Source organism: Epinephelus lanceolatus, chromosome 18, assembly GCF_041903045.1.
Source record: "Epinephelus lanceolatus isolate andai-2023 chromosome 18, ASM4190304v1, whole genome shotgun sequence".
Classification (NCBI taxonomy): Eukaryota; Metazoa; Chordata; class Actinopteri; order Perciformes; family Serranidae; genus Epinephelus; species Epinephelus lanceolatus.
The window spans coordinates 22379380-22398915 of record NC_135751.1 but is presented as its reverse complement, the minus strand read 5'-3'; the positions used below and the strand labels follow the sequence as shown (position 1 = coordinate 22398915).

The following is a 19536-nucleotide window of genomic DNA, read 5'->3' as shown; positions in this document are numbered from 1 at the left end:
ACAAAGCTGCCAGCCGTAAACATCATTTATTACAACTGATGAGTTTTACCGAGTTTTGTTTTATAAAATGTTAACTAAATTTAAGACACAAAACTGTGTTCTCCATCATTTTTCCAAAACCAGTGTTGCTGAACAGGCCTAAACAACAGCTGACTCTTGATGAACCAACATTATAAAAGAAAACATTGCAAAAAAAGACCTTCTTTTTTTTCATTCGTATTTATTTATTATGTTCGGACTGAGCTCATGCTGCATGCTCCGTCATCGTCTCCTGCTGTTTATCGGTATTTCTCAGCCAGGGCCTGGGCCAGAGAAGCCAGGAACTTGTCCAGAGACACATGGACCTCAGGGGTGAAGTCGCTGGGAAACATGATGGCCAGGACCACAAGGATGCAGTGGGAGATGATCTGTGGAAACAAGGCGACCACACACATGTTACATATATGAAGTTATGCTTTAGCTCCCGGATGGACATGTTGCAGGTGTGAAACCCTCAAGGCCCTATATGTCTGAGGGACACTTGATCTACATGACATGCTGTTATCTTTAAATGACTTTGGCACTGCACCTTGAAGTTGGCAGGGTCCACACGCAGAGTGAAGGCGTGCAGCTCACTGAGGGTCAGAAGACCTCCTTTCAGGTCGTCGATTTTGCTCACAGCATCTCCAATCCCATTCATCACAGTAATTCCGTGCTTCTTGGCAGAGGCAGAGGTCGGGCTCTGGTCCTTCCAGTGAGCAAAGTAAGTCTTGGTCTGCGGGTACACCGTCAGCATCCTGGGTAAATGACAACAAAAAGAGTCAGTATATACATTAATCAATAAATACTGGAGCCAACAGCAGACAGTCTTTGGTCATATTTACCTGGCCAGAGCATCGGCCCCGATGTCCTCAGACTTCGGAGCTATCTTAGCCCAGAAGGTTCTGACTCTGTCCTTGTCCTTTGCAGAGAGACTGGTCATCTTGACTGAGTATTGGTTACTGTCGTGATGGATCCAAACCGTGAGGGTTTTTATGGCTGAAACAGAGCATGGACACACCCAGAACCTCCTCCAAGATAAGATGCACAACAAGGCGTTTCACCTCCATGAGATAAACAAAGGGGCCCCTCACAATGACTGTGGGCCATCTCTGAATTTAACATGATGTTTACAAATAATCTACATTGTGTAATGTGTAGAAAATCACATTTAAAAGGTCCACTGACAACTGCTGAAAGGTATCAGATGATCTAAAGGTGCTGGACGATTCCTTACAACTCTAAATTTCCTGTTAACAGTGTGATAAACTTAATCATTAAACAATAAAACCCACATGTCTCTGTGTAGTTTCATGGGCAGTGGTGGACAGTAACTAAGAACATTTACTCAAGCACTGTAGGCCACCTTAAGTAGTCACAATTTTGAGGATGGTGGATGATGAAGAAATAAAAAGTGACTGATGTTTGCACTGACAGAAATGATTCAGGTGGTCATTCAACATTCTGCAGTTCAATTTAATGACCGCTGTCCAAGGTGCTGATGCTGAGATCTTCATCACACTGGAAGCTGTCCGAGGGACCCGCTGTTTGAACACTGATGGGCAGGTTTCAGCTTTTACGCGTGGCTAATTCAGCTCTTATTGTACCGTGATTTGTCTTTTTGGCATTTTGCCCTGCTCTTGGTCATATGTGGATATATCAGGCTGATGCTCGCAGCAACAATTAGTGATCCCAGGCCCCTTGTTTCACACTGGCTTGCTGACTGGCTGGACTCTGTGGGGCCGACCGGGGGTAAACTCTGCGGCCAGACGATAACAATTTGCTCTATCAGAGACAATCTAGGCGGTGCAGACGCACCCTTCTCTTATCATTATTAGAAATCCACAATACTCGTCCGGCCCACCAGCCGCCCACCCAATCATATGCTTCTCGGAGGGGAGCAGGTTGCTTTAAAAGCTGCATCTGGTGCTGGAGATTTGCTGACCAGCACGGAAAATCCTTGAGCAGGCAAAATGGTTGAATGGACAGACTTCGAGCGCGCCACCATCCAGGACATCTTCAGCAGGATGGAGTATGAGGTCGTGGGACCTGCAGCTCTATCCAGGTGAGTCTTTGCAACTGAGGGTGTGCTTGAGACAGAGATCAGGACTGATGCATTGCGTTTCCTCATTGTGCACAGTGCGTCTCATTGTCACACGGGTTCATTTTCTTGGCACATACATTTCGTCTCCTAATCCAACCCTGTAACGTTTATGTTTTTGCATGTTTCCTCAGGTGTCTGATCGTCTACCCCTGGACTCAGAGGTATTTCGGCAACTTTGGAAACCTCTACAACGCAGCTGCTATCATGGGGAATCCTCTGATTGCAAAACACGGAACAACTATCCTCCACGGTCTGGACCGGGGTGTGAAGAACATGGACAACATCAAGGCGACCTATGCCGAGCTGAGCGTGCTGCACTCCGAGAAACTGCACGTGGACCCCGACAATTTCAGGGTAAAGTGGTGGAGCTAATGTAACGCTTGTTATTCATATTCAACGACCGGTCTTTCATGTTGCTGATGTGCACTGGTGCTTGTTGTGTTGCAGCTCATTTCCGACTGCCTGACCATTGTGATCGCTGCTCAGATGGGTAAAGACTTCACTGGTGAGGTCCAGGCAGCTTTCCAGAAGTTCATCGCAGTGGTGGTGAACGCCCTGGGAAGACAGTACCACTAGAGAGCTGCAGCAGAAGACCATCACTGATCAATTGTTTTAAAGCTTTTGTTTTGTTTTTGTCTCAGAAACAAATAAAACAATGAGCTTAATGAGCAAACTCTGTGTCTATGATAGTGTCCAAAACAAATTATGACAGTACACAAACACAAACAGCGACTTTTAGACCTTTAGTTTAGAGAGGAACAAAAGGTCAAATGTGACACGCGATCCTACATATGCATGACATGAGAGCAGTTTGATTCTGCAAAGTCTGTTCTGTTAGTGTTTATTAGGTCACAGCATCACTGAATATCAAACCTATTGCTTTAAAATAATCATTACTTCTTCATATTTAGGAACAACAGGTTCCCTCCGGGATTAAAGTGAAACTAATCGATCATGATAGAGGTATCAGAGTGGTAGAAGATCTGTTGGATGAACATGATGCTCTTCTGTCCTTTGAAAGATTTCTTTGCTTGTCTACAGTTTCCCCACTTTATTAATACCCAGACCAAATATAATATATCGTATCATGTCATAATAACACTATAATGTTTTGTATTTCTATTTATTGTATTTATTGATTTCTCCCTTATTTTATTTTATTTCTATTCTTTATGCATTTACTTTTTAAAAGTTAGCTTTTTGTTTAGTTACTATTTTACAATTTTATTAACAGTTATGTTCACCTGTGTATTTTCTTGACAAGAAAAATAGTCTACTACTAGTTACAATACCGACAGTGATAATAATAACAACAATAATAATAATAATAATAATAATGATAATAATGATAATAATAATGATAATAATGATAATAATAATGATAACAATAATAATAATAATAATAATAATAATAATGATAATAATGATAATAATTGTTGTCCCCCATGTTGCTGTTTATTTGCACATTCAATATTCACTTTGCACTAAATATGTTCAGATTAATCCATTGCTCACTTTTTATTCACTGCTCATTATTATTATTATTATTATTATTATTATTATTATTATTATTTATTGCTATTTCTTGTATTTTTTTGTACTTTTTTTCTGCATGCCTAGTTTTTTAAAGTTTTTTAAATAATGAAATCTTTAATTTGACTCTTTACCCTTGACTGCTGTAACACTGCAATTTCTCAATTGTGGGATCAATAAAGGTGTATCTTATCTTATCTTATCTTAATACAGGTGTAATCATTTGGATTTCTTTTTTTTTTTTTTTTTAACATTGCATTATCCACAATGCAAGCCTACTGCATATATATTATGAACTCAGAGCCTATTGTTACACAAAGCTGCCAGCCGTAAACATCATTTATTACAACTGATGAGTTTTACCGAATTTTGTTTTATAAAATGTTAACTAAATTTAAGACACAAAACTGTGTTCTCCATCATTTTTCCAAAACCAGTGTTGCTGAACAGGCCTAAACAACAGCTGACTCTTGATGAACCAACATTATAAAAGAAAACATTGCAAAAAAAGACCTTCTTTTTTTTCATTCGTATTTATTTATTATGTTCGGACTGAGCTCATGCTGCATGCTCCGTCATCGTCTCCTGCTGTTTATCGGTATTTCTCAGCCAGGGCCTGGGCCAGAGAAGCCAGGAACTTGTCCAGAGACACATGGACCTCAGGGGTGAAGTCGCTGGGAAACATGATGGCCAGGACCACAAGGATGCAGTGGGAGATGATCTGTGGAAACAAGGCGACCACACACATGTTACATATATGAAGTTTTTAGCTCCCGGATGGACATGTTGCAGGTGTGAAACCTTCAAGGCCCTATATGTCTGAGGGACACTTGATCTACATGACATGCTGTTATCTTTAAATGACTTTGGCACTGCACCTTGAAGTTGGCAGGGTCCACACGCAGAGTGAAGGCGTGCAGCTCACTGAGGGTCAGAAGACCTCCTTTCAGGTCGTCGATTTTGCTCACAGCATCTCCAATCCCATTCATCACAGTAATTCCGTGCTTCTTGGCAGAGGCAGAGGTCGGGCTCTGGTCCTTCCAGTGAGCAAAGTAAGTCTTGGTCTGCGGGTACACCGTCAGCATCCTGGGTAAATGACAACAAAAAGAGTCAGTATATACATTAATCAATAAATACTGGAGCCAACAGCAGACAGTCTTTGGTCATATTTACCTGGCCAGAGCATCGGCCCCGATGTCCTCAGACTTCGGAGCTATCTTAGCCCAGAAAGTTCTGACTCTGTCCTTGTCCTTTGCAGAGAGACTGGTCATCTTGACTGAGTATTGGTTACTGTCGTGATGGATCCAAACCGTGAGGGTTTTTATGGCTGAAACAGAGCATGGACACACCCAGAACCTCCTCCAAGATAAGATGCACAACAAGGCGTTTCACCTCCATGAGATAAACAAAGGGGCCCCTCACAATGACTGTGGGCCATCTCTGAATTTAACATGATGTTTACAAATAATCTACATTGTGTAATGTGTAGAAAATCACATTTAAAAGGTCCACTGACAACTGCTGAAAGGTATCAGATGATCTAAAGGTGCTGGACGATTCCTTACAACTCTAAATTTCCTGTTAACAGTGTGATAAACTTAATCATTAAACAATAAAACCCACATGTCTCTGTGTAGTTTCATGGGCAGTGGTGGACAGTAACTAAGAACATTTACTCAAGCACTGTAGGCCACCTTAAGTAGTCACAATTTTGAGGATGGTGGATGATGAAGAAATAAAAAGTGACTGATGTTTGCACTGACAGAAATGACTCAGGTGGTCATTCAACATTCTGCAGTTCAATTTAATGACCGCTGTCCAAGGTGCTGATGCTGAGATCTTCATCACACTGGAAGCTGTCCGAGGGACCCGCTGTTTGAACACTGATGGGCAGGTTTCAGCTTTTACGCGTGGCTAATTCAGCTCTTATTGTGCCGTGATTTGTCTTTTTGGCATTTTGCCCTACTCTTGGTCATATGTGGATATATCAGGCTGATGCTCGCAGCAACAATTAGTGATCCCAGGCCCCTTGTTTCACACTGGCTTGCTGACTGGCTGGACTCTGTGGGGCCGACCGGGGGTAAACTCTGCGGCCAGACGATAACAATTTGCTCTATCAGAGACAATCTAGGCGGTGCAGACGCACCCTTCTCTTATCATTATTAGAAATCCACAATACTCGTCCGGCCCACCAGCCGCCCACCCAATCATATGCTTCTCGGAGGGGAGCAGGTTGCTTTAAAAGCTGCATCTGGTGCTGGAGATTTGCTGACCAGCACGGAAAATCCTTGAGCAGGCAAAATGGTTGAATGGACAGACTTCGAGCGCGCCACCATCCAGGACATCTTCAGCAGGATGGAGTATGAGGTCGTGGGACCTGCAGCTCTATCCAGGTGAGTCTTTGCAACTGAGGGTGTGCTTAAGACATCACTTTTGCGACACCCTCGACTATATTTAAAGATCAGGATTGATGCATTGCGTTTCCTCATTGTGCACAATGCGTCTCATTGTCACACGGGTTCATTTTCTTGGCACATACATTTCGTCTCCTAATCCAACCCTGTAACGTTTATGTTTTTGCATGTTTCCTCAGGTGTCTGATCGTCTACCCCTGGACTCAGAGGTATTTCGGCAACTTTGGAAACCTCTACAACGCAGCTGCTATCATGGGGAATCCTCTGATTGCAAAACACGGAACAACTATCCTCCACGGTCTGGACCGGGGTGTGAAGAACATGGACAACATCAAGGCGACCTATGCCGAGCTGAGCGTGCTGCACTCCGAGAAACTGCACGTGGACCCCGACAATTTCAGGGTAAAGTGGTGGAGCTAATGTAACGCTTGTTATTCATATTCAACGACCGATCTTTCATGTTGCTGATGTGCACTGGTGCTTGTTGTGTTGCAGCTCATTTCCGACTGCCTGACCATTGTGATCGCTGCTCAGATGGGTAAAGACTTCACTGGTGAGGTCCAGGCAGCTTTCCAGAAGTTCATCGCAGTGGTGGTGAACGCCCTGGGAAGACAGTACCACTAGAGAGCTGCAGCAGAAGACCATCACTGATCAATTGTTTTAAAGCTTTTGTTTTGTTTTTGTCTCAGAAACAAATAAAACAATGAGCTTAATGAGCAAACTCTGTGTCTATGATAGTGTCCAAAACAAATTATGACAGTACACAAACACAAACAGCGACTTTTAGACCTTTAGTTTAGAGAGGAACAAAAGGTCAAATGTGACACGCGATCCTACATATGCATGACATGAGAGCAGTTTGATTCTGCAAAGTCTGTTCTGTTAGTGTTTATTAGGTCACAGCATCACTGAATATCAAACCTATTGCTTTAAAATAATCATTAATACTTCTTCATATTTAGGAACAACAGGTTCCCTCCAGGATTAAAGTGAAACTAATCGATCATGATAGAGGTATCAGAGTGGTAGAAGATCTGTTGGATGAACATGATGCTCTTCTGTCCTTTGAAAGATTTCTTTGCTTGTCTACAGTTTCCCCACTTTATTAATACCCAGACCAAATATAATATATCGTATCATGTCATAATAAAACTATAATGTTTTGTATTTCTATTTATTGTATTTATTGATTTCTCCCTTATTTTATTTTATTTCTATTCTTTATGCATTTACTTTTTAAAAGTTAGCTTTTTGTTTAGTTACTATTTTACAATTTTATTCACAGTTATGTTCACCTGTGCATTTTCTTGACAAGAAAAATAGTCTACTACTAGTTACAATACCGACAGTGATAATAATAATAATAATAATAATAATAATAATAATAATCTATTCATATGCATAACACGTGTTTATTTTTATTTAAAACTAACACTTGGCTTTTTCCATACGCACAAATCAACTTTTCTTTATCTATTTACTTTGATTGCAGCTGTTACCATATCACAAATGACCACGAGAATAACTGTAATTATAATAACAGTGACAATACAGGTGTAATCATTTGGATTTCCACAATAAGCATTGCTGTCAATATTCACTTTGCACTAAATATGTTCAGATTAATCCATTGCTCATTTTTTATTCACTGCTCATTATTATTATTATTATTATTATTATTATTATTATTATTATTTATTGCTATTTCTTGTATTTTTTTGTACTTTTTTTCTGCATGCCTAGTTTTTTAAAGTTTTTTAAATAATGAAATCTTTAATTTGACTCTTTACCCTTGACTGCTGTAACACTGCAATTTCTCAATTGTGGGATCAATAAAGGTGTATCTTATCTTATCTTAATACAGGTGTAATCATTTGGATTTCTTGTTTTTTTTTTTTTAACATTGCATTATCCACAATGCAAGCCTACTGCATATATATTATGAACTCAGAGCCTATTGTCACACAAAGCTGCCAGCCGTAAACATCATTTATTACAACTGATGAGTTTTACCGAATTTTGTTTTATAAAATGTTAACTAAATTTAAGACACAAAACTGTGTTCTCCATCATTTTTCCAAAACCAGTGTTGCTGAACAGGCCTAAACAACAGCTGACTCTTGATGAACCAACATTATAAAAGAAAACATTGCAAAAAAAGACCTTCTTTTTTTTCATTCGTATTTATTTATTATGTTCGGACTGAGCTCATGCTGCATGCTCCGTCATCGTCTCCTGCTGTTTATCGGTATTTCTCAGCCAGGGCCTGGGCCAGAGAAGCCAGGAACTTGTCCAGAGACACATGGACCTCAGGGGTGAAGTCGCTGGGAAACATGATGGCCAGGACCACAAGGATGCAGTGGGAGATGATCTGTGGAAACATATATGAAGTTTTTAGCTCCCGGATGGACATGTTGCAGGTGTGAAACCCTCAAGGCCCTATATGTCTGAGGGACACTTGATCTACATGACATGCTGTTATCTTTAAATGACTTTGGCACTGCACCTTGAAGTTGGCAGGGTCCACACGCAGAGTGAAGGCGTGCAGCTCACTGAGGGTCAGAAGACCTCCTTTCAGGTCGTCGATTTTGCTCACAGCATCTCCAATCCCATTCATCACAGTAATTCCGTGCTTCTTGGCAGAGGCAGAGGTCGGGCTCTGGTCCTTCCAGTGAGCAAAGTAAGTCTTGGTCTGCGGGTACACCGTCAGCATCCTGGGTAAATGACAACAAAAAGAGTCAGTATATACATTAATCAATAAATACTGGAGCCAACAGCAGACAGTCTTTGGTCATATTTACCTGGCCAGAGCATCGGCCCCGATGTCCTCAGACTTCGGAGCTATCTTAGCCCAGAAGGTTCTGACTCTGTCCTTGTCCTTTGCAGAGAGACTGGTCATCTTGACTGAGTATTGGTTACTGTCGTGATGGATCCAAACCGTGAGGGTTTTTATGGCTGAAACAGAGCATGGACACACCCAGAACCTCCTCCAAGATAAGATGCACAACAAGGCGTTTCACCTCCATGAGATAAACAAAGGGGCCCCTCACAATGACTGTGGGCCATCTCTGAATTTAACATGATGTTTACAAATAATCTACATTGTGTAATGTGTAGAAAATCACATTTAAAAGGTCCACTGACAACTGCTGAAAGGTATCAGATGATCTAAAGGTGCTGGACGATTCCTTACAACTCTAAATTTCCTGTTAACAGTGTGATAAACTTAATCATTAAACAATAAAACCCACATGTCTCTGTGTAGTTTCATGGGCAGTGGTGGACAGTAACTAAGAACATTTACTCAAGCACTGTAGGCCACCTTAAGTAGTCACAATTTTGAGGATGGTGGATGATGAAGAAATAAAAAGTGACTGATGTTTGCACTGACAGAAATGATTCAGGTGGTCATTCAACATTCTGCAGTTCAATTTAATGACCGCTGTCCAAGGTGCTGATGCTGAGATCTTCATCACACTGGAAGCTGTCCGAGGGACCCGCTGTTTGAACACTGATGGGCAGGTTTCAGCTTTTACGCGTGGCTAATTCAGCTCTTATTGTGCCGTGATTTGTCTTTTTGGCATTTTGCCCTGCTCTTGGTCATATGTGGATATATCAGGCTGATGCTCGCAGCAACAATTAGTGATCCCAGGCCCCTTGTTTCAAACTGGCTTGCTGACTGGCTGGACTCTGTGGGGCCGACCGGGGGTAAACTCTGCGGCCAGACGATAACAATTTGCTCTATCAGAGACAATCTAGGCGGTGCAGACGCACCCTTCTCTTATCATTATTAGAAATCCACAATACTCGTCCGGCCCACCAGCCGCCCACCCAATCATATGCTTCTCGGAGGGGAGCAGGTTGCTTTAAAAGCTGCATCTGGTGCTGGAGATTTGCTGACCAGCACGGAAAATCCTTGAGCAGGCAAAATGGTTGAATGGACAGACTTCGAGCGCGCCACCATCCAGGACATCTTCAGCAGGATGGAGTATGAGGTCGTGGGACCTGCAGCTCTATCCAGGTGAGTCTTTGCAACTGAGGGTGTGCTTAAGACATCACTTTTGCGACACCCTCGACTATATTTAAAGATCAGGATTGATGCATTGCGTTTCCTCATTGTGCACAGTGCGTCTCATTGTCACACGGGTTCATTTTCTTGGCACATACATTTCGTCTCCTAATCCAACCCTGTAACGTTTATGTTTTTGCATGTTTCCTCAGGTGTCTGATCGTCTACCCCTGGACTCAGAGGTATTTCGGCAACTTTGGAAACCTCTACAACGCAGCTGCTATCATGGGGAATCCTCTGATTGCAAAACACGGAACAACTATCCTCCACGGTCTGGACCGGGGTGTGAAGAACATGGACGACATCAAGGCGACCTATGCCGAGCTGAGCGTGCTGCACTCCGAGAAACTGCACGTGGACCCCGACAATTTCAGGGTAAAGTGGTGGAGCTAATGTAACGCTTGTTATTCATATTCAACGACCGATCTTTCATGTTGCTGATGTGCACTGGTGCTTGTTGTGTTGCAGCTCATTTCCGACTGCCTGACCATTGTGATCGCTGCTCAGATGGGTAAAGACTTCACTGGTGAGGTCCAGGCAGCTTTCCAGAAGTTCATCGCAGTGGTGGTGAACGCCCTGGGAAGACAGTACCACTAGAGAGCTGCAGCAGAAGACCATCACTGATCAATTGTTTTAAAGCTTTTGTTTTTTTGTCTCAGAAACAAATAAAACAATGAGTTTAACGAGAAAACTCTTTGTCTGTGATGGTGTCCAAAACAAATTAGTTAACCCGGGACAAGACCATCCTTGGACCAGTGGGGGAATCTATTATCATTACACAAGAAACAAAGCTTGTATTTCTTTTTTTTAAATAACTATGATAAGCTATGATAAACCAAATATAGATAACGTTGTGAAACGATGGGAAAAGCATCTGCAAACTCTTTATGAAAAGGGTATTTTGACACAATCCAGCCTTTAACACCTTTTTTGATTGCGTCATAGATTTGTACAAAATATAAAAAGTCGGATGGACTTATGTACATTATTTTGGGACTGTTCTAAATTCGTTAAGGTGTGGTCATGTTGGGCTGTTTCCTTATGCACACGTCAACTCTTCTTTACAGTTGCGGTCATATGTTATTTCAGAGTGAATAGGATTTTTTATTTAACTATTTATTCGTTTATTTAGCCTAGTTATTTATTTTTATTACAGCTGTTACCGTGTCATAAATGCCCATGAGAGTAACTTTAATTGGACTCCACCCTCAGTGTTGCTGAACAGGCCTAAACAACAGCTGACTCTTGATAAACGCCATCATATTAAAGAAAGCATTACAAAAAAAGACAAACCATTTTTTTTGTATTCATATTTATTTATTATGTTCGGACTGAGCTCATGCTGCATGCTCCGTCATCTTCTCCTGCTGTTTATCGGTATTTCTCAGCCAGGGCCTGGGCCAGAGAAGCCAGGAACTTGTCCAGAGACACATGGACCTCAGGGGTGAAGTCGCTGGGAAACATGATGGCCAGGACCACAAGGATGCAGTGGGAGATGATCTGTGGAAACATATATGAAGTTTTTAGCTCCCGGATGGACATGTTGCAGGTGTGAAACCCTCAAGGCCCTATATGTCTGAGGGACACTTGATCTACATGACATGCTGTTATCTTTGAATGACTTTGGCACTGCACCTTGAAGTTGGCAGGGTCCACACGCAGAGTGAAGGCGTGCAGCTCACTGAGGGTCAGAAGACCTCCTTTCAGGTCGTCGATTTTGCTCACAGCATCTCCAATCCCATTCATCACAGTAATTCCGTGCTTCTTGGCAGAGGCAGAGGTCGGGCTCTGGTCCTTCCAGTGAGCAAAGTAAGTCTTGGTCTGCGGGTACACCGCCAGCATCCTGGGTAAATGACAACAAAAAGAGTCAGTATATACATTAATCAATAAATACTGGAGCCAACAGCAGACAGTCTTTGGTCATATTTACCTGGCCAGAGCTTCGGCCCCGATGTCCTCAGACTTCGGAGCTATTTTAGCCCAGAAAGCTCTGACTCTGTCCTTGTCCTTTGCAGAGAGACTAGTCATCTTGACTCTTTATTTTACTCGTGTTTACTGCTGTGATCCGCCTAAATCGCGGGGGTTTTATGCTTGAAGCAGAGAATGGGCACACCCAGGAGCACCTCTGAGATAGGCTGCTGTAAGGCGGTCCACCAAGCAGCGGGCATGAGATAAAGGCAAAATTGCATGCTAATCATCACAATAATTGTGGGCAAAATAGAAATTTGCTGTCGCATGCTTGTATACGAGCAAGTCAAAGCATAAGGCAGCATGTATTTTCATATCTGATCTCAGGGTCCTGCAAAAATTTCTCTGGAGCAAATAGCAATATATTTATTAACTACGACTTCAAACTGATCATCCGTGTTTGTGCGCACATGTTGTTGATCTCTGCTTAAAATGTTCAACCGTGCAGAAAGCAAGCAGTCCCAATTCAATCAGAATTCAAATCCAGGCTCTGCAATCGGGTAGTAGGGCCTAATAGATTTATTGAAAACTTTCCAACATAATTACCAACATCGTGTTCTGCTGCCAGGCCATACTTGGCGATTCTATGGCTTATCAAACCCAATGCCCTGCAGCTGGTACAGGGCGGGTCCACACAGAAGAAACAAATTGATAAGCTGTGTCGTTCAGCTGATAGTGCAGTGTAAGTTACACACTTCTGCCCTACATATCCGGAAATTGACTGTCAATTATAATCAAATGAGCAGAGAAATTGTTTTAGGGCTGGAGGCCTTTGGATGGAGGCAGAGTTGGGAGCTACAGAAGTCGGTGGCGGAGGTTTCTGTGAAGTGCTATAAAGTTTAGTTGATTCAAAACACACCCAAAACACACATTAAACATGTCTTGATAGAGACAATTTCAAACACAAGTACACAAATCGGCTTCACTATAACTCGCAGCATTCACAGACAAACACATTTTCCCCACAAATACAACATGCTAATGTTATTAGCACAAGCCTATGGCATTTTACATTGTATAAATTAGCCTAGCAGCTAGTGATCTTTTCCTCTTCTCATGTAAAACCAGGGACAACAGTAACATTTAACAAAGGTAACGGCACACAATTTGGCTCGGTTACAACTCACAAAGTTTACTGACAAAACAACTGTAACACTAAACAAATTTTCCAAACAAATACAACATGCTAATGCTATTAGCACAAGCCTTTGATATTTTACATTGCATAAATTAACCTAGCAGCTAGCAGACTTTTCCTCTACTCATGTAAAACCAGGGACAACAGCAACATTTAACAAAGGTAACAGCACACAATTTGGCTCGGTTACAACTCACAAAGTTCACTGACAAAACAACTGTCATACTAAAAACATTGTCCAAACAAATACAGCATGCTAATGCTATTAGCACAACCCTATGGCATTTTACATTGTATAAATAAGCCTAGCAGCTAGTGATCTTTATCTCTTCTCATGTAAAACCAGGGACAACAGTAACATTTACAAAGGTAACGGCACACAATTTGGCTCCATTACAACTTACAAGGATCACTGACAAAACAGCTGTCACACTAAACAAATTTTCCAAACAAATACAACATGCTAATGCTATTAGCACAAACTTTTGGCATTTTACATTGTATAAGTTAGCCTAGCAGCTAGTGATCTTTTCCTTTTCTCATATAAAACCAGGGACAACAGCAACATTTAACAAAAGTAATGGCACACAATTTGGCTCGGTTACAACTCACAAATTTCACTGACAAAACAACTGTCATACTAAACACATTTTCCAAACCAATACAACATGCTAATGTTATTAGCACAAGCCTATGACATTTTACATTGTATAAATTAGCCTAGTGACAAGAGATTTCCTCTGCTCTTATGAAGCCAGGATAAATCCCTGAAGGATAAATCACACACAAGACTTAAAATGCTATTTTTGTGGAGGCCTTATTGTCTTCACAATTTATTGTTTCTTATCTGTGAAAATGAGACACAGTGAGACACTGTTGAAATTGCACTTATTTTTCTTAAGACATCTCAGGCTGTTTGTCTGTTATGCAGAAGGATGAACATCTACAGAATGAACTTGTAATTCTTTACACAAAAAAGGGAAATATTGGCGCTGGTGGTTCTTATAGGTTATTGTGCAATGCTTTTATTGGTCCTGCTCATCTGGGATCAAACTGGGCTGTATTTGGCCCATGAACTAAAATGAGTTTGACACCCCAGAGTTAGAAGCACAAATATTAAGAATAAAATAATTGGAAATACAATCAACAATAAAAGCTGTAACGAACAGAGCCTGCCTCATAGAGACAAGACACACTGTTGTGACACACAATGAACTCAACAATCTCATAACAAAAACTCCTTGACCTCTGAACAACACTGTCATGGTGCAGACTGGGGGCATTGCTTACACTGGAGAACTTATCTCAGCAACCCCTCCCAAAGACAAGCAGCTGTCTGAGGAAAACAGCTGGTGCAATGATACGTGTTTTTCTTGAGACTGTGACTGGGGCACACTTAAAAAAAAAAACAGTACACATTATTGCAGTGTTTTAAAGTTCTAGTGTGTAGGGTTGAGTGACATCTAGTGGTGAGGCTGAAGACTGCAACCAACTAAAACTTCCTCTGTGTGCCAGGTGAGAAGGAGAACTATGGTAGCCTTTGGTTTGTCTGTTACAGACATGGCAGACCCTGTGGAAGAGGACCTGATCTGTATGTAGATATAATGGCACCATCTAAGGTAACAGACACAGGATACTTATTTTCAGGTGATTGTAAAATAATGAAAACACAGTTATGGAGGATTTTGAGGAAGTAGTTTGTCCTGACTGTGTGCATACTACATGCAACAGTACGTACTTTTTAAGGGCAGCTGCAGTACCTACTAGAAGTAAACAGAAAAAGTATGTGATTCAGAACGCACCCAAGTTGTTCAAACACTCCAGAGTTTGGGAAAAACCAAACTTCCTCCTCCTCTCTGTCAACATACCAAACGCTGCCAGCTACAATGCAACAACTCATCTTGATTTTAGTGATGGTTTAAGCTTGGCTCTACATCTAACAACAGCCTCGATTCAGGCTCAGTGTGTATTTACTTTCTTGCAGGAGCTACCTCAAAACGGCCCAACTATGTCCAAGGTAGGGTTGTTTGCATTTGCGAACACTGCTGGCCACGACTGGTGAGGATTGTAGAAGCAGATTAGGGATTTGCAGCAGAACTTCACCCACTTCAAAGGTGCATGGAGAAGGGAAAAGTCAGAAGAGATAAAACAGTTGTGTGCAGAGCAACTTTATTGTAAGACCAAAGCATTTCAGCATGTGGTGGATGACCACAAGCAAAGGCCACAAGCCAAAATGATTTGGGCTAACAATAAGGTTGTTCCATATACTCCAAATGTTACTGGTGTTTTACCTCTTTATTGTTACCTCCTTGTTTAAGCATTTTTGACACATGATAAATAGCTGAGTCCTCTTGCTTCTCGTCCAACTCCCCAGTTGGACCTGATAATGTTTTTGAAGGACTAGAAAACCTTTAGAGCAGATGGGCCTGAATGTCATGACTTGAAGATGGCAACTTTCCCATTGAAAGGGAAAAAGGAGTTGTTATGCACTGTCAGTGCAGCATTCTTGCCTGAACATCATCATAAATACATGGTAGAAGAACTGGCTAACAGTCGGCACCATAACAGTGCAGTTTACAGCCAGAAATGTTTAATCAAGATGTTTAGATCCTACTTGGTCAAAACACAATTCTAACCTGATGAAAATCCAAGTAGGATCAAAATGTCTTCATTAAACTTTTGTGGCATGGAGTACATGTGCAGGTATTGCTTTTTTCCATCATGTATACTTTTTTTTGATAGCCTTGCACCTACATGTTGTGCATATAACTATTCTCCCTCAACAAGTTGAAAAAGAAAGCCAATCCACACAGCTTATCGCAGGAGTACTTACCGTGAGGCAGACAGTAAGTCATACAGCATTTGGTTATTCTCTGGCTTCACACATGGAGTTTTGCATAGGAAGGAAACTGGACCCCTGGTCCTCCATAAAACTTGTTCATTTTAATTATTTCCAGGCATGAAGCAGCACTTCAGACAGTAATCGGAGCTAGAATTAAACACCTTACACATAGGCTTTGCATTAAACAAGAAGAAAAGGACCATGTTTAATGTGTGGGAGCTTCATCTACTTCATATGGTCTGCCTCCTGATGTGTAATGAATAGGTTGTAACCCAGTTAATGTCTCCTGCCCATGGTGCTCTGACTTCAGGCATGGTTAAAACCTCACCTAGCCTATCTCTTCCTGTCAACCTGTTTTTTGGGATGGGTTTGTGTTTGAGCATCCATTAATTGAGCTTTTTTTCTGTGTGTATCTAGGGCCAGTGTCCAGCTGCATGATCTCTGGCACCACAGTGGGATTCTACCAAACTACAATCACCGTGCAGAAGCAAGTGTGCATCTACTCATGGACAGGAGGCTCATGCTTGTGACAGCACAAGATGTAAACATCAATGGTGTCCTCCACGGCTGAGCTGTAACATGAGCTAGCTCAGTGGTGCTGGGTGAGCTAGCAGTACATGCATATCTCCTTCTGCGCAGAGATACGGTTGATGGGTGCAGTTTTGTAGAAAGAAAGTAGTTCCTGGATGAAATTGTTCACAACCAGGTCTTGCGATTACCAGGTCATCATGTCTGGGAAGAGGCATTGCTGTTAAAGTTTTTCATTTTATTTTTTATTCATTTTTTGGCATTTTGAGCACAACAGGCAGACATCTGTATACGGTTGATATCTCACTCTAAAAAATGATTCATAGGGTTTGGCTAAAAATTAAGTTTTCAGCGTTAAAAATGATGCTTGTTACATTCAAGTGTTTTTATCTGTTGAAAACTTATTTTAAGAAGTTGGTCAAGATTAAAGCATTTTGTTACACTTTTAAGTAGAATGAAATTAAGATAAATACGTTAGAATATCTTAAATAAAATAGTTTGTGCCTACATTTATAATGTTGCCGAGAGTGAAAAGAATGAAACTGAATTGAAACGTACATATGAACATGAAACAGGTCACTACAACTGGGACAGTTTTGATGGTTTGGGGCCTGATGATGATGTGAACGGTGTGTTGATGCAGACTGAGAGAACATAATTAACTGTTTGTGTTAGAGCGCCCTCTTGTGGACATAATCCAACATGCCCAATGAAAGATGGATCAACTGACTTCAAGTCTGTAAAAAACATTACAAAACAAATATAAAATTAGGATTGCTGCCTCACACTTGTGTGACTGTCAGTCAAGTTACAGTTAACATCCATGTCTGTCCAGACTCATATGTAGCCATGACAGGTGAAAATCCTTCGAATATGGATTTTGCTGCAAAGAAGCTACAAATTCCAAAACAGGGATGCTTCACACACATCTTCAACCAGGCAGCACAGACAATCTATACAAAGTGTCTCCCCTTCTGTTGAGAGTTGTGGCATTGAATAATGGCCAGAGTAGAGTTTTTGCACAACATTATGATGTCACAGTGACGCTGACCTTTGCTTTTTTTAGATATAAAATGTCATCAGCATTTATTATGTTGGGCATTTGTGTGAAATGTTGTCATAGTTAGTGTATGAATTCTTTGGCCTAAAGCATGTTTTGTGAGGTCACAGTGACCATTGACCACCTATATCATCAGGTCCAAGCAGACGTTTGTGCCAAATTTGAAGAAATTCCCTCTAGGACTTTTTGAGATATTATGTAGAGGAAAACATGTGTGTATGGATGTGGCACTGAGACAAAAGGTCAATTTTGATGTGAACACTGACGCGTCTGTAAGAAGGCAAACTAATGCTTATTCTTTTTCAGGAAGCTGAGGAGTTTGGATGTAGAAAGGACAATCATGTTCTGCTTTTACTGAGTCCGTTCTTTCTGTTAACATTGTCTGTTGGTTCGATAATCTGAGCCTTAAAAACAAGAACAAGTTGGAGAAGATGGTCATGTTGTAATAACCTACAGTATCTGTATGAAGCAAGGGTCACCTTTAAAGCTCTGCCTATTGTCTCAGACTCTCAACATCCCCTCCATGTTGAGTTTCGCATGCTTCCATCAGGGCGGAGGTTTTTCCTCCCTAAATGCAGCATCAAGTGTTACAGATCGTCCTTTGTCCCATCTGTTATCACTTATCTTAACCAGCAGTGACCTCTAATGTCCATGATTTACCCCTGACAGTGTGAGATACTGGATTCTGTGTGATTCATGTATAGACTGTCTGTTTTGTTGTACTCATGACCACTGTCTGTATCTCAAATCACCCCTTGGTGACATTAAAATTTTACCTTACCTTACCTTAAACATATGCAAAAAAAAAAAAGGTCCTTTAATTCATGTTTTACCCCTAAGAGACACATTGTTATGCTGAGCTACACCATTTTATTAGAACTCACTATAATGCTGCACATCTGCTAGTGCACACTGTTTTCATCCCTCTGTGCTGGTGATAGCCATGGCCCGAGGCGCTTTTATTTTTGGGCTGTCTGTCCATCTGTCCATTCCCCCTTACTTGTGAAATCACTATCTCTAAAATGTCCGAGGGGAATTTCTTTAAATGTGTCATAAATGTCCACTTGGACTTGAGGATGATTAGATTTTAGTGATCAAAGGTCATAACTGGCCATAACTCAACACAAATGTCTAATAGAGTTAAGTGATAAGGTGATGACATTTCATATCCAAAAGGTCAAAGGTCAGCTTCACTGTGACATCATAATGTTATGCAAAAAACATTTCTCTGGCCATTATTCAACACCATAACTCAGCAACAGAAGGGAAGACGTGGTCAGATACTGAATTGGTGACTGTGCGGATTGTATAGCGTCTGTGCTGCCCGGTTAAAGATGTGTGTGAAGCATCCATGTTTCCCAATTTGCAGCTTCTTTGCAGCAACATCTATATTTGAAGCTTTGTTTACTGTCACGAATACATGAGTCTGGACGGACATGGATGTAAACTGTAACAGCAACTTGACTGTGAGGCGGTAATTCTAGTTTATCTTGTTTTACATCATAAGAAAAAATAGGCATTTATTTATCTCCAGAGGGGAAATTCAGGTGTGATTACATGCAAACACAAGTAATACTGAATAAATGCAATAGAAACAGTGTGGTCCACATTTATTAATTCATTGTTTTTCCAAAAAAATGCACAAATTAGAAGAGGAGAAACAAAGTCTAGAATTTTACATAAACCTTCATCAAACATAAACTAAAGAGCTGTGCGATTACATAAAGTAGGTGTGAGCTTAAAAACTCTAAATGTATAAAAAGATAGGTACTTAAATTAAAAAAAAAAATCGTTTATAAAAATTCAGTTGCTTAAAAGTGAATATGAAAAATTGTGAAAAAATCTTTAAAAAGTAATAGAAA

The 19536-nt window shown here is 41.0% G+C and overlaps 7 protein-coding genes across 7 annotated transcripts; 3 read left to right on the top strand and 4 right to left on the bottom strand.

Annotated features, from left to right (window-relative positions):
* Positions 1–200: 200 nt before the first annotated feature.
* Positions 201–1006, bottom strand: LOC144458655 (hemoglobin embryonic subunit alpha-like). Its single transcript, XM_078161591.1, has 3 exons — positions 864–1006; positions 569–776; positions 201–407 (listed from the first exon to the last, which is right to left on the bottom strand). Exons 1-3 carry the CDS (start codon positions 959–961, stop codon positions 279–281), a joined length of 435 nt encoding a protein of 144 aa, XP_078017717.1. The 5' UTR covers positions 962–1006; the 3' UTR covers positions 201–278.
* A 939-nt stretch (positions 1007–1945) lies between these two features.
* LOC144458621 (hemoglobin subunit beta-2) lies at positions 1946–2795 on the top strand. Its single transcript, XM_078161457.1, has 3 exons — positions 1946–2083; positions 2254–2476; positions 2570–2795. Exons 1-3 carry the CDS (start codon positions 1992–1994, stop codon positions 2696–2698), a joined length of 444 nt encoding a protein of 147 aa, XP_078017583.1. The 5' UTR covers positions 1946–1991; the 3' UTR covers positions 2699–2795.
* Positions 2796–4169: 1374 nt separating this feature from the next.
* LOC144458622 (hemoglobin embryonic subunit alpha-like) lies at positions 4170–4964 on the bottom strand. The gene is made up of 3 exons (XM_078161458.1): positions 4829–4964; positions 4534–4741; positions 4170–4376 (listed from the first exon to the last, which is right to left on the bottom strand). The coding sequence occupies exons 1-3, from the start codon at positions 4924–4926 to the stop codon at positions 4248–4250; spliced, it is 435 nt and encodes a 144-aa protein (XP_078017584.1). The 5' UTR covers positions 4927–4964; the 3' UTR covers positions 4170–4247.
* A 945-nt stretch (positions 4965–5909) lies between these two features.
* Positions 5910–6790, top strand: LOC144458637 (hemoglobin subunit beta-2). Its single transcript, XM_078161513.1, has 3 exons — positions 5910–6048; positions 6249–6471; positions 6565–6790. The coding sequence occupies exons 1-3, from the start codon at positions 5957–5959 to the stop codon at positions 6691–6693; spliced, it is 444 nt and encodes a 147-aa protein (XP_078017639.1). The 5' UTR covers positions 5910–5956; the 3' UTR covers positions 6694–6790.
* Positions 6791–8233: 1443 nt separating this feature from the next.
* LOC144458656 (hemoglobin embryonic subunit alpha-like) lies at positions 8234–9016 on the bottom strand. The gene is made up of 3 exons (XM_078161602.1): positions 8871–9016; positions 8576–8783; positions 8234–8440 (listed from the first exon to the last, which is right to left on the bottom strand). Exons 1-3 carry the CDS (start codon positions 8966–8968, stop codon positions 8312–8314), a joined length of 435 nt encoding a protein of 144 aa, XP_078017728.1. The 5' UTR covers positions 8969–9016; the 3' UTR covers positions 8234–8311.
* A 934-nt stretch (positions 9017–9950) lies between these two features.
* LOC117268331 (hemoglobin subunit beta-2-like) lies at positions 9951–10829 on the top strand. Its single transcript, XM_078161601.1, has 3 exons — positions 9951–10090; positions 10291–10513; positions 10607–10829. The coding sequence occupies exons 1-3, from the start codon at positions 9999–10001 to the stop codon at positions 10733–10735; spliced, it is 444 nt and encodes a 147-aa protein (XP_078017727.1). The 5' UTR covers positions 9951–9998; the 3' UTR covers positions 10736–10829.
* Positions 10830–11439: 610 nt separating this feature from the next.
* On the bottom strand, positions 11440–12167 carry LOC117267970 (hemoglobin embryonic subunit alpha-like). Its single transcript, XM_033644064.2, has 3 exons — positions 12069–12167; positions 11774–11981; positions 11440–11638 (listed from the first exon to the last, which is right to left on the bottom strand). The coding sequence occupies exons 1-3, from the start codon at positions 12164–12166 to the stop codon at positions 11510–11512; spliced, it is 435 nt and encodes a 144-aa protein (XP_033499955.2). The 5' UTR covers position 12167; the 3' UTR covers positions 11440–11509.
* Positions 12168–19536: the final 7369 nt, after the last annotated feature.